We start from the raw sequence: 13,121 nt of genomic DNA, 5'->3' as shown, positions 1-13,121 counted from the left end.
TATGACAAATCAAAATTTGTATGTCCTGTGAATCTTTCTGTTGTGTATTTTTTCTCTTAGGCTTTAGTCATGTGGTCTTATGTCAGATTATTTCTAATTGAGTGCTGGTTATTTCTAATTGAGTTATTTCTACTTGAGTATTATTTGAGCCCTGATATGGCGTAATCTTCTACCATCGTTTCTAGTAGGAACCTAGGCTAAGGGCACTAGCAATCCCAGATCATCTCAATCCCGTCAGGAATGGGAGTATTTGAAGCTGAGCATTTGAATCCAGGCCACCCTAACTTCTAATGTGTAACATTTTGGGGCCCAGTTCAGCAAGCCCTCAATTTCGGTTCTTATTCTCTTAGCAGATAGGGCTTAGTTCAGTCTGTTGAAAGCTATTCAGCTTTTCACCTTCTTAAGTTCAGTGTAGTCAGATTCTGAAAGTAGTTTTAGTGACTCTAATCAGCTATAGAAAGATATTTTATAAATGCTTGTCTAAAACTCTCAATTTATAGCAATATGAAGCTGAACAGAATTGCTTAATGAGTTTCATAATGTACAGTATTACACTGAGAAACAATGGGAACAAACCTCTGCCTCTGTGAAATAACTCTACTGGTGTGATATTTTCAAACATTTAAAAATGTTTAATCTTGCAAAAAAGTTAGAAAGCCCCTAAAGGGGAAATAGACAAAACCACAATCCTAGGAGAAGATTTGAACATACTTCTTTCAATGACAGATGAAGCAGAGACATAAACAGTATATGTACATATATACACATACATTTTACATGCATGCACATGGTTTGAACATGGTCCAATAAACAATCCAATTAACATGGACTCAGTAACTGTAGATTTCATGTTCAATTCATGTGTGCATGGAACATTTACCAAAATTGGCCATAGAGTTAGCCTCAGCATATTCCAAAGGATTAATCTTACAGACTGTTCTTTGGCCCTAATGGAATTAAGCTAGTAATCAATAATGACAGAAAATCCTGGATGTTTGGAACATGTTTCTGCTACGCTTTGAGGGTATGGAAGGATTACTTAAATTACACTAAATGGATTACACTAAATGTACCATAAACAAAAATAACCGATTCGATTGTGCTAAAATTAAGAAGCTCTGTTCATTCCAAGACATCATTAAGAGAGTGAAAAGGCAAGCCACAGACTGGAAAATAGGTATTTGGAATACAGTCCCTTGTTCTCAGCAGGGGATTGGTTCCAGGACCCCCATCCGATGCTAAAACCCAAGGATGCTCAAGTCCATTGTATAAAATAGCATAGTATTTGCATGTAACATATGCACATCCTCCCATATATTTTAAATCATCCCTAGATTACTTACAATACCTAACACAGTGTAAATGCTATGTAAGTAGTTGTAAACGGTGTAAATGCTATGTAAATAGGTGTTGGTATGCAGCAAATTCCAGTTTTGTTTTTTGGAACTTTTTGTTGGAATTTTTTAGAAAATATTTTTGGTCTGTGGTTAGTTGAATCTGCAGATGAGGAGCCATGAATATGGAGGGCTGACTATACATATATTTGACAAGAAATCATATGAAGGATGTAGAAAGAATTTCTACCTATCAATAAGAAAGTCCAATGGAAAAATGAGCAATAGATTAGACATTTCATAAAGAGAATATGCAGATGACCAAAACATGACAAAGCACTCAATTGCATTAATCAGCAAGAAAAGGAAAACTGAAACCACAATGAAATACTAACATATATTCACCAGAATGGCTAAAATGTTTTCTATGTGAGTCTGTTTCTGTTTTGTAAATAAATTTATTCGTATTATTTTTTTAGATTTCATATGTAAGTGATGTATGATATTTGTCTTTCTCTGTCTCACTTCACTTAGAATGATAATCTCTAGGTCCATCCATGTTTCTGCAAATGGCATTTCATTCTTTTTTATGGCTGGGTAGTATTCTATTGTATATATATACCACATCTTTATCCATTCATCTGTCGATGGACATTTAGGTTGCTACCATGTCTTGGCTATTGTAAATAATGCTGCTTTGAACATTGGGGTGTATGTACCTTTTTGAATTAGAGTTTTTGTCTTTTCCGGATATGTGCCCAGAAGTGGAATTGCTGGATCATATGGTAACTCTATTTTTAGTTTTTTAAGGAACCTCCATCTGTTCTCTGTAGTGTTTGAACCAATTTACATTCCCACCAACAGTGTATAAGGGTTCCATTTTCTCCACACCCTCTCCAGCATTTATTATTCGTAGACTTTTTCATGATGGCCATTCTGACTGGTGTGAGGTGATACCTCATGGTAGTTTTGATTTGCATTTCTCTAATAATTAGTGATGTTGAGCATATTTTCATGTGCCTGTTGGCCATCTGTATAGAATGGCTAAAATGTGAAAGACAATTTCAAGCATTGGTGAGGATATGGAATACAAACTCATATTGCTGCTGGAGTAGAAATTGGTATGACTGCTTTGGAAAATTGTTTGATCTCGTCTTTTAAAGTTGATTGAATTAATACTCTGACCCAACAGTTTTACAACCCAACCAAAATGTATGTACTTATGCCCCAAAAGACATGTGTAAGAATGGTCATTGAATCGTTATTTGCAGTAGCCCCAAACTGAAAAACCTAACTAGCTATTCACAGTAGAATGAAAATAGTTTATTCATACAAAGGAATGCTGTACAATGAAAGAAATTATTGCTACACACATGAATAAATCTTGCAAACATAACATTGACTGAAGTCAAATAAATAATACTCTATGGCTCTATTTATATCAACATCAAAACCTGAAAAAGTTAATCTCATTTTGTTAGAAGTCAGGATAGTAGTTACCTGAAGGATGGGGAGGGAGTAGTGGCTGACAGGGTGCATAAAAGAATTTCTGATAATTTTTATCTGGGTTTTGGTTACCAGGATGTGTTCATTTTGGGATAATTCACTGGACCTGTGTGCTAGCTGTTTGTACTATTTGTGTACTTTCGATTGTATATTATATGTCAATTAAGAGGAAAAAAAAAAAAGCCAGTGTGGCTGACAAGAGTGAAAGTGAGGAAAGTGGAGAATGGTAGACCATAAGATCAGGGAGATAGAAAGGGACCAGATCACATAGGGCCTTATCAGCCAGGATGAGGAATTTCAGTAATATTTTAATGGGATGGGGAGTCACTGGAGAGTTTTGGGCAGGAGAATGACATGAACTGATTTACATTTAATAAGTTTACTTGGCTGTTGTGCAGAGGATGGATTGTGGCAAAAACAGAAGCAAGAGAGACTAACCCAGGCAAGAGATGATAGTGACTTCACCTAGGGTTGCAACAGTGGCGATGAAGTGGCTCAATCCAAGATATATTTTGAAGTTAGTGCTATCAAGACAGATTCATAGGGCTTCCCTGGTGGCGCAGTGGTTGAGAGTCCGCCTGCCAATGCAGGAGACACGGGTTCGTGCCCCGGTCCGGGAGGATCCCACATGCCGCGGAGCGGCTAGGTCTGTGAGCCATGGCCGCTGAGCCTGCGCGTCCGGAGCTTGTGCTCCGCAACGGGAGAGGCCACAACAGTGAGAGGCCCGCGTACCGCAAAAAAAAAAAAAAAGGAAAAAAAGGTTCATAGATTAGATTGTAAGATCAGAAAGAAAGGATGATGCTGAAATTTTTGGCCTGAGCAGCTGGGTGAATGATGGTGCTATTTGCTGAGATGGAAAAGACTGAGGGAGCAGCATGTTCAAAGAGAAATCAAGAGGTGTACTTGTAATGCATGAACATTGAGATACATATTAGATGTTTAGGTGGAGATGTTAAGTAAACAGCTAGATATAAAATTCTAGAGAAATCAGGGGTGGGAAGATAATTTGTCATTAATGTTACAGTGCTTAAAATCTTGGGGCTCTTGGAAGAGATCACCTGGGGAATGAATAGAAAGAACAGAGTACAGGTGAAGTGGAGTAGAGGGATGATGATATCTGATCATTGGGGCGGATCAACATTTTGATGTCTGGGAGAAGAGAAAGAACAACTAATGAGTTAGAAGGAAAACCAGGAGAGTGTAGTGTCTCAAAGCCAAGTCAGGTGTTTCCTGAAGTAGAGAGTGAGCCACTGTCAAATGCTACAGAGATTTATAATTATGTGATAAATGAAATTTGACTGCTGGGTTGGGTAGGATGCAGGGAGAGTATTTGAGGAGAGTTAGGAATTGGAATAAATTTTACATTTGGGGAATGAATCTGTATAACCGGTTGTTAATATAATAAAACTTGAAGACTGAAGCCTTTTTAGTCTAGCAAAGGAGTATCTGCTAAGATTAATGGTTAATAGTATGTAATGGTAAATTTTGGAAATTTCAAGGGGGATTTAATATAAGCAACCTAGAATGGATTCTTTTATATAAGATACAAAAATTAGATATGAATCTGCCATGAGAGTGCTACACCCCTTTCAACGTGGATCAGTATTTATGTCCTTAGTATCTCCAAGTCAGGTGGCTTGAATTTTCCCGGTCTTCATTTCCTCTTAATTGAAAGGCATTTTAAATTGGCTCCTAATGGTACTGGTGTCAATGACCTCTTATTTGGAAAGCTTTTCATTAATAACTTCTTACTAAAATTTTGAAGTCTTTGACTTTGTTCATTATTTTATCAGCCATGGCTGAAACAAAATAACTGAATCAATGAATATCGGATCTATAGCTTCTACATGAAAGAGTACAGGGCTTATAAATTTCTTTCTTTCTTGAATTTAGGGGGTAGGGAGGGCCCTCTGTAGAGAATGTGGGCTGTTAGTGGTTCTTTTGCAAAGGAATGAGGGTTCCAGAAGGTAGAATGGGAATGACTATCAGGGAGAACAGTGTTAGGAAAAAGCACACAGCAGTATTGGGATGAATTTATTAGAGGCCAAAGGCCTAAGACAGCTATTGTGTGATGCTGAATCATGACAGAATCTGGGTCTGGTTCTAACTGAAAATGTGGTGAAGAGACATTTTTAATTGAAAAGAACAGGCACTCACCCAAACAGATCCAGAAAAGAGAAGGGAGCAGTTAAGAGACAAGTGCAGGGAACAAATGGGAATCCAAAGACAAAAACGCAACATAGCTTGTCTTCCTGAAAATTGAACTGCAAGTGTGGGCTTAAGGCAAGTTTGAGTAGTGCATTTGCCTGTTTTTCTCTCTCCAGCTATTTCTGTTTGCTTTGTTCTCTGTGTTGTACAGGCTACATGCACTAAACAATCTAATAGAAGTTCTGAATAATGTGAAAAACATAACATAGGAGATGTATGTCACAATGTGAGCACAGACAAACTTGGATACTTTGTAAACACATGTATACCTCTTATTTTATTCAAATATATCTGTTGATTCAGAGAGGACTGTTAAGTTTGTCATTTTCAGTGACATTCAACAAGTCAGAAACAGACTTTCAGCCAAATCTTTTTATTTTGTAACTTGTGTTTAGTAATGGATTTTTAAGAGTTAAATAGTTACTAAGTGTTGTATCTGAGAAAAATGATGTTGCTAATTTTATTTGATGAACTATGTGAATAAATAAAATGTGTTAATATTCTATAAAGGCTACTGAAATTTGCTAGAATAGCTTGGTTATGCTTTTTTGATGATTGGTTCCACTAAGAATACTCAGTGGTTCTGGGAAGAGTCAGTATTCTATAATGCTGCATCTAGTTTGAAATAAGAGGTAATTGGGGAAGAGGACCTGAAGCATAACACAGGATACTAATCAAAAACATTTTAGCTAAAACAAATCTGTTCCAGATATCAGGGATACCCATGTACTTTTCACCCAGAAAGTTCTTCTGAAATTGTGTGGTTTAGGGTTTCCCTCCCGTCTATCTCCTGAAATTCCTTTAAAGAAATTCTTTATGAAGAATTATATATAATATATATTATGTATATCTTTGTATATGATATAATTTACTTGGTTTATAATGTTTGTGAATGTGAGATTTTTTTTTTAATGCCCACAGTATTTTTAAAACAATTTTTTGCCTTTTCCCTAGGGAGTTGGTCTCTCAGTTCATGGGCTATTCCGAGTGGCTACTGAAAAGTCTCTTTTTGCAATGCCAGAAACAGCAATAGGTAAAAAAAAACAAAAAAAACCCACAAATTTTTCATAATTACTTTTACAGTTATCGTCTTTTGATACATTACAGATTACAGTTATTGAAGGAATTGATGGAATCTTGTATGAAAGAACTTTTAAAAATAAATTATAATAGGAAGATACCTAAAAGTTTATATTAGCTCATACTTGTATCTGAAAACACGAAGGCAAGCATATTTAAACTGGAGACACTAGCGCACTGTAGTCGATTTTATTTATTTATTCTTATTGAAGTATAGTTGATTTACAATGTTGTGTTAATTTCTGCTGTACATGTCTTTAATTTTAGATGAAAGATTATTAGAGGAAATATCTTGCATTCAGATCTATGCTCCATTTTGAGTTAGCTTTTGTATGTGGTGAGAGGTATGGATCAAAGGTATAGATCAAAGTTTATTATTTTGCATAGGGAGATAAAATCATTCCCACATCATTTTTTGGAAAAAGCTACTATTTCTCCACTGATTGCCTTTGCACCTTTGTATGTGCTGATCTTGGTGCCAACACCACACTGTCTTGATTACTGTTGCTTTATAGTAAGTCTTGTTCAAGTAATGATAATCCTCTAATTTTGTTCTTCTTTTTTCTTTCAAGTTGTTTTGGCTCTATAGATCCTTTGTATTTCTATGTGAATTTTAGAGTGATTTTGTAAGTTTCAACAAAAAGGCCTGTTAGAATTTTTATTTGAATTGTCTAGGATCTATCAATTTAGGGAGAATTGATATCTTAACAATGTTGAGTCTTCAGACCTGTGAGCAAGGTATATTTTTCCATTTATTTAGGTCTTCTTTAATTTCCCTAAGCCATGTTTTGTAGTTTTCAGTTTCTTATACATATTTTGTCAGATTTTTCCTTAAGTATTTCATATTATTCGATGATATTATAAATGATATTTTTAAAATCTAGTTCTGATGTTAGTTATCAATATATAGAAATATAATTGAGTTTTGAACTTTGTATCCTGCAAACTTGATAAACTAACTTATTAGTTCTAGTAGATTTTTTGTAGATTGAATTGGATTTTCTAAATAGATAATTATGTTGTTTACAAATAAAGTACATTTTACTTTTTTCTTTCCCATCTGGATACTTTTTATTTTTATTTTTTCTTGCCTTATTCCACTGGGTAGAACCTCCAATACAATGTTGAACAGATACGTTGAGACTGGGCCTTCTTGCCTTGTTTGGGATCTTAGGGGGAAAACATTCAGTCCTTCACCAATTAAGTACGATATTAGGTATAAGTTTTTCATAGGTGCCCCTTATCAGGATGAGGAACTTTCCTTCTGTTCCTAGATTTCTGAGGGGTTTTATTAGGAATGGACTTTGGATTTTGTAATTTTTTTCAGCATGTGTTGAGATGATCATTGGTTTTTCTTTTTCAGTTTGTTAAGTGAGGATTACTTTGATTGGTTTTTTAACATTAAAGTAACCCTGCTTTGCTGGAATAAATCTCACTCTAGTATGATGTGTCCTACTTTTTATATGTTGTTGGGTTTGATACACAAAAATTTTATTTGGAATTTTTGCATCTATGTTCATGAGGGATATTGGTCTGTAGTTTTCTGGTAACATCATTTTGATTGCTTCATTTTGGTATCTGGGTAATGCTGGGTTCATTTCTGGAAAAGTTCAGGTAGAATTGATTCTTTTTTTTCTTTTTTTTTCATGTGTTTGGTAGAATTCACCAGCGAAACCATCTAGGCCTAGAGTTTTCTTTGTGGAGAGGTTTTTAACTACAAATTCAAAATCTTTAATAGATGTAGGCTATTCAAGTTATCTGGGTTTTTTTGCACAAACTTTAGTAATTTGGGTCTTTTAAGGAGTTTGTCCATTTATTAGCATAAAATTCATTTCCTTATTATCTTTTTAGTATCTGTAGAATCTATAGTAATACCTGGCTCTCTCATCCTTTTTTTTTGGTCATGCCATGCAGCATTTGGGATCTTAGTTCCCTGACCAGGGATCAAACCCGTGCCCCCTGCATTGGGAGCGTGGAGTTTTAACCACTGGACTGCCAGGGAAGTCCCTCTCTCATTCTTTTTTTTCTTTTTTTTTTTTTTTCGCGGTATGCGGGCCTCTCACTGTTGTGGCCTCTCCCATTGCGGAGCACAGGCTCCGGATGCGCAGGCTCAGCGGCCATGGCTTATGGGCCCAGCCACTCCGCGGTATGTGGGATCTTCCCGGACTGGGGCACGAACCCACGTCCCCTGCGTCGGCAGGCAGACTCTCAACCACTGCGACACCAGGGAAGCCCTCTCATTCTTGATATTAGTAATTTGTCTTCTCTTTTTTTTTCTGATCACTCTAATTAGAGGTTTATTAATTGATCTCAAAAGAAGTTTTTTGATTTTCTGTTTTATTGATTTCTGCTCTGATATTTATTACTTCCTTCTACTTACTTGAAGTTTTATCTCCTTTCTCTAGTCTCCTAAGGTGAAACCTGAGGTCATTGATATGAGACCCAGGTATAGAATTCTATTCTGATGTTTAAATGTCAGTACTTTAAAGATTTTGCTATACCATCTCATGTATGTTGTTTTCCATGAGAAATCTGCTCTTATCCTTATCTTCGTTCCTCTGTAAATAAGTGTCTTTTTTTTTCTTTTTTACTTTCTCTGGCTGCTCTTAAGATTTTCTGCTGATCACTTGTTTTGGTGTGCCTTGATCCCTTGATTATGACGTACCTTTTTGTAGCTTTCTTCCTGTTTCTTATGATTGTGTTTATTGGGCTAGTTAGGTTTATAGTTTTTGTCAGATTTGGAAATTTTGACATTATTTCTTCAGATATTTTTCTGTCCCCCCCATTTCCTTTTCAGGAACTCCATTTAAACTTTCGTTAAGCTCACTCATGTATTGTTGATTTTTTTTTATTTCTTTTTTTTATTTTAGATATTTGCTATTCATGTGTTTTCAAGTTCGCTAATCCTTTCTTTTGCAAAGTCAAAACTGCCCTTAATCCGATTCAGGTATTTTTTAGCTTATACATTCATCTTAGTTTTCATCTATAGTAGTATCATTTGGGTCTTTTTAAAAATATATATTATATTTTAAAATTTATTTATTTTATTGATTTATTTTTGGCTGTGTTTGGGTCTTTGTTGCTGCGTGTTGGCTTTCTCTAGTTGCGGAGAGTGGAGGCTACTCTTCATTGCGGTGTGTGGGCTTCTCATTGCAGTGGCTTCTCTTGTTGTGGAGCACGGGCTCTAGGCACATGGGCTTCAGTAGTTGTGGCATGTGGGCTCAGAGTTTGTGGCTTGTGGGCTCTAGAGTGCAGGCTCAGTAGTTGTGGCTCACGGGCTTAGTTGCTCCGCGGCATGTGGATCTTCCCAGGCCAGGGCTTGAACCTGTGTCCCCTGCATTGGCAGGCGGATTCTTAACCACTGCGCCACCAGGGAAACCCCTCTTATTTGCTTTTATTTAACTTTCTGAACATATGGTATATGTTTATTATAACTGTGTTGATGTCCTTGTTTGCTAATTTTTATGTTTATGTCAGTTCTGGGTCAGTTTTTCTCATTTTGTTTTTTTGTTTTGTTTTATTTGTCTTTATAGATAATGTTACAACATTTCAAACTTTATTCAAACACACCAGTGGTGGCAAAGAGCACAAACAAGTGACAGGCACGATTGCTAACGCCAGGATCAAAGGCCAGGAAGGAGCTCGAGAGAGCCTGTTGGTCCCTGCCTTCCCCACACCTTGCTGTCACTTTCGGGTTTTTTTTTTTTTTTACTGGCGTATAGTTGCTTTACACTGCTGTGTCAATTTCTGCTGTACAGCAAAGTGAATCAGCCATATGTATATATATGACCCTTCTTGTTTGTATTTCCTGCCCATTTTGGTCACCACAGAGCACTGAGTAGAGTTCCCTGTTCTATACAGTAGGTCCTCATTAGTTATCTATTTTATACATAATAGTGTATATATGTCAATCCCAATCTCCCAGTTCATCCCCCCTACCTTTTTCCCCTTGGTGTCCATACGTTTGTTCTCTACATCTGTGTCTCTATTTCTGCTTTGCAAGTAAGATCATCTATACCATTTTTCTAGATTCCACATATATGTGTTGATATACGAGATTTGTTTTTCTCTTTCTGACTTACTTTACTCCGAATGACAGTCTCTAGGTTTTTCCACGTCTCTGCAACAGTTCTGGATCAATTTTGATTGATTGTTTTATCATGTCATCATGGGTGGCAATTTCTTGCTTTTTTAGATTCCTGGTAATTTTTGACTGGATTCTAGACATTGTAAGTTTTACTTTGTTGAGTGCTGGATATTTTTGTATAGATGGTTCCCAACTTATGGTGGTCTGACTTACAATTTTTTTATTTTATGATTTTACAATGGTGCAAAAGCAATATACATGTAGTAGAAACTGTACTTTGAATTTTGACCTTTTCTTTGGCCGGCCATATCTGGTACCATACTCTCATGTGATGCTGGGCAGTGGCAGCAAGCCATAGCTCCTATGCAGCCACACAATCACAAGGATAAATAACTGATACTTAGAACCTTTTTGTTTTTCACTTTTAGCATAACAGTCAATAAATTATATGAGATATTCAGCACTTTATTATAAAATAGGTCTTGTGTTAGATGATCTTGCCCAACTTTAGGCTAATGTAAGTGCTGAGCACATTTAAGATAGGCTAGGCTAAGCTATGATGTTTGGAAGTTAGGTGTATTAAATGCATTTTTGTCTTATGGTATTTTCAACTTATGATTTGTGATGGATTTATCAGGATGTAACCCCAATGTAAATTGAGGAAGATCTATATTCTTATAAATATTCTTGAGCTTGCTTCTGGGATGAGGTTATGTTATTTGGAAACAGTTTGTTCCTTTCAGGTCTTTTAATTTTTTTTAAAATTTATTATTATTATTATTTTTAGATGCAAGGTTGGAGCAGTGCTCAAGCTAGGGCTAATTATTTCCTACTACTGAAATGAGACCCTTCTTTGCCTCCTACTCAGTGCCCCCACGCATCCTGAGTTCTCACAGTCTGATTGGTGGGAACAGGTACTATTCTCAGCCCCGTGTAGGTTCCCAGTACTGTTCTCTATGATCCTTTCCTGTGGTTCTTTCCATAACCTCAGGCAGTTTCTTCATACACATGCACTGATCAGTAGCAAGCTGAGGACTTAAGGGAGACACTCTGCAGATCTCCAGAGTTTCCTGTCTGTGCAGCTCTCTCCTCTCTGGTCCTCTCTTCTGGGAATTCTGTGTGCCTCAGTCTCCCTGGATTCTTAGCTTTATTCCCCTCAAATCAAGGGCTGTTCTGGGCCTGGACCTTCTCTCAAGGCTTTAAGCTGGAGCTTTTGTAGAGTTTACCTCACTTGTTTTCAGATATTCACAGATCACTTACCTTTATTCCCTGATGGTCCAGTTTGTTGAAAACTGAATTTCGTATATTTTCTATAGTTATTTCAAGTAGGAGAGTAGATTTAGTCCCTCTTACTCCATCTTACCCAAAGTGTAATTCTCCTGGATGGCTACTTTAGATTAGATGGTTAAAGAGGTTTTCCAAGGAGATGTCCTTTAGGTTGAGATTTGAATGACAAGAGGGAAGGAGCTATATTAATATCTTAGAACAGAATACTGTGGTGTTAAGAAGTTAGTCTAAAGCAAGAATAAAGCTTTACCGGTTCAAGAAACCACATAGAGTCAACTATCTGAATCAAGGGCAGGAGTGTTATACTGTGCTCTTCAAGAGGTACACAGGGACCTCTGGTGAAGAGTTTGGATTTAAACCTAAACATTATGGGAAACTGTGGGAGAGTTTAAAGCAGGGAGTGGCATGGTCTGGTTTACATTTGAATGCCATCATTCTGGCTGCTTTAAGGATAATGGATTGTAGGGGGTGCAAGAGTAGAGAGGCTTGTTAGGAGGTCATTACATTAATCTAGAGCTCTGCTGTCTGATACTGTAGCCACTAACCACAGATGGCTACTTAATATAAATTAAATTTAAATAAATTCAGTTCCTCAGTTGCAAAGTGTTTAATAGCCACATCTGGTTAGTGGCAGCATAGATTATAGAACATTTTCATCATCATAGAAAATTCTATTGGATAGCACAGGTCTAGAGAGAGATAATTTTAAGCTTGGAGTAATATGGAGCTACAGAGTTGGAATAGAGTGGATAGATTTAGAAAATGTTTTGGAGTTAACTTGCTTGCTGATGTAATGAATCAGGAATAACTCCAAGGTGTTTAGGTAGTGCTACTAGATGGATGAGGCCAATTAGGGAAGGAACAGTATGGTTGGAGGGATGAGAATCAGGAGTTGTGTTTTTGCCATGTTATATCTGGGATGCTTATTATCTATGTGGCTAAATCTAGAATGCAGATTTGAGAGTTTGTATTCAAGGGAAAAAGGCATAACTAGATAGACAGATTTGGGACTGTATTGGTCTGCTAGGGCTGCCATAACAAAATACCAAGACTGGGTAGCTTAAACAACATTTATTTCTCCCAGTCCTGGAAGCTGGAAGTCCAACATCAAGGTATTGGCAGGTTTGGTTTCACCCAGGGCCCCTGTCCTTGGCTTGTAGACAGCTGCCTTCTCTCTGTACTCACATGGCCTTTCCTCTGTGTGTGCCCTCAGTGTCTCTTCCTCTTACAAGGACACCAGTCCTATTAGATAAGGCCCCCACTCTTATAACCTCACTTAACCTTAATTACCTCTTTAGAGGTCCTTTTCTCCAAATTGTCACATTGTGGGGTTAGGACTTCAGCTTAAGAATTTTGGGACACCATTTGGGACACAATTCCATCCCTAACAGGGACTGATCTGCATATAGATATTAAAGCTATAAGAGCTAAGGAAATGCGTGTGTGAGGTATCGGAGAGCCTCAGATAGGCACAGCAGTTGGGCACAGGTCCAGCAAGGGAGGTGGAGCCAGTAAAGGGAACTGGAAAGAAGCAGCCATTGAGGCAAAGGGCGAAGAGGGAGAATGTGGGGCCCTGGAACACACAGAAGTGTTTTCACTTGGGCAGAGTGCTCCTGAGG

At 37.1% G+C, this 13,121-nt stretch overlaps 1 protein-coding gene across 2 annotated transcripts in view; it reads left to right on the top strand.

The window, feature by feature from the left end:
* The window catches only part of HIBCH (3-hydroxyisobutyryl-CoA hydrolase), an 87,738-nt gene that overhangs the window by 43,955 nt on the left and 30,662 nt on the right, over positions 1-13,121 (top strand). For both annotated transcript variants that reach the window (XM_082841866.1, XM_082841865.1), the window contains one exon: positions 6,003-6,081. In XM_082841866.1, the coding sequence (XP_082697992.1) occupies positions 6,003-6,081 (79 nt within the window). The remainder of the gene's footprint in view (positions 1-6,002; positions 6,082-13,121) is intronic.

This window comes from Leucopleurus acutus, assembly GCF_964270905.1.
Source record: "Leucopleurus acutus genome assembly, chromosome: 6".
Lineage (NCBI taxonomy): Eukaryota > Metazoa > Chordata > Mammalia > Artiodactyla > Delphinidae > Leucopleurus > Leucopleurus acutus.
Note: the sequence above shows the minus strand (reverse complement) of the source record. Positions and strands in the feature narration are given on the sequence as shown.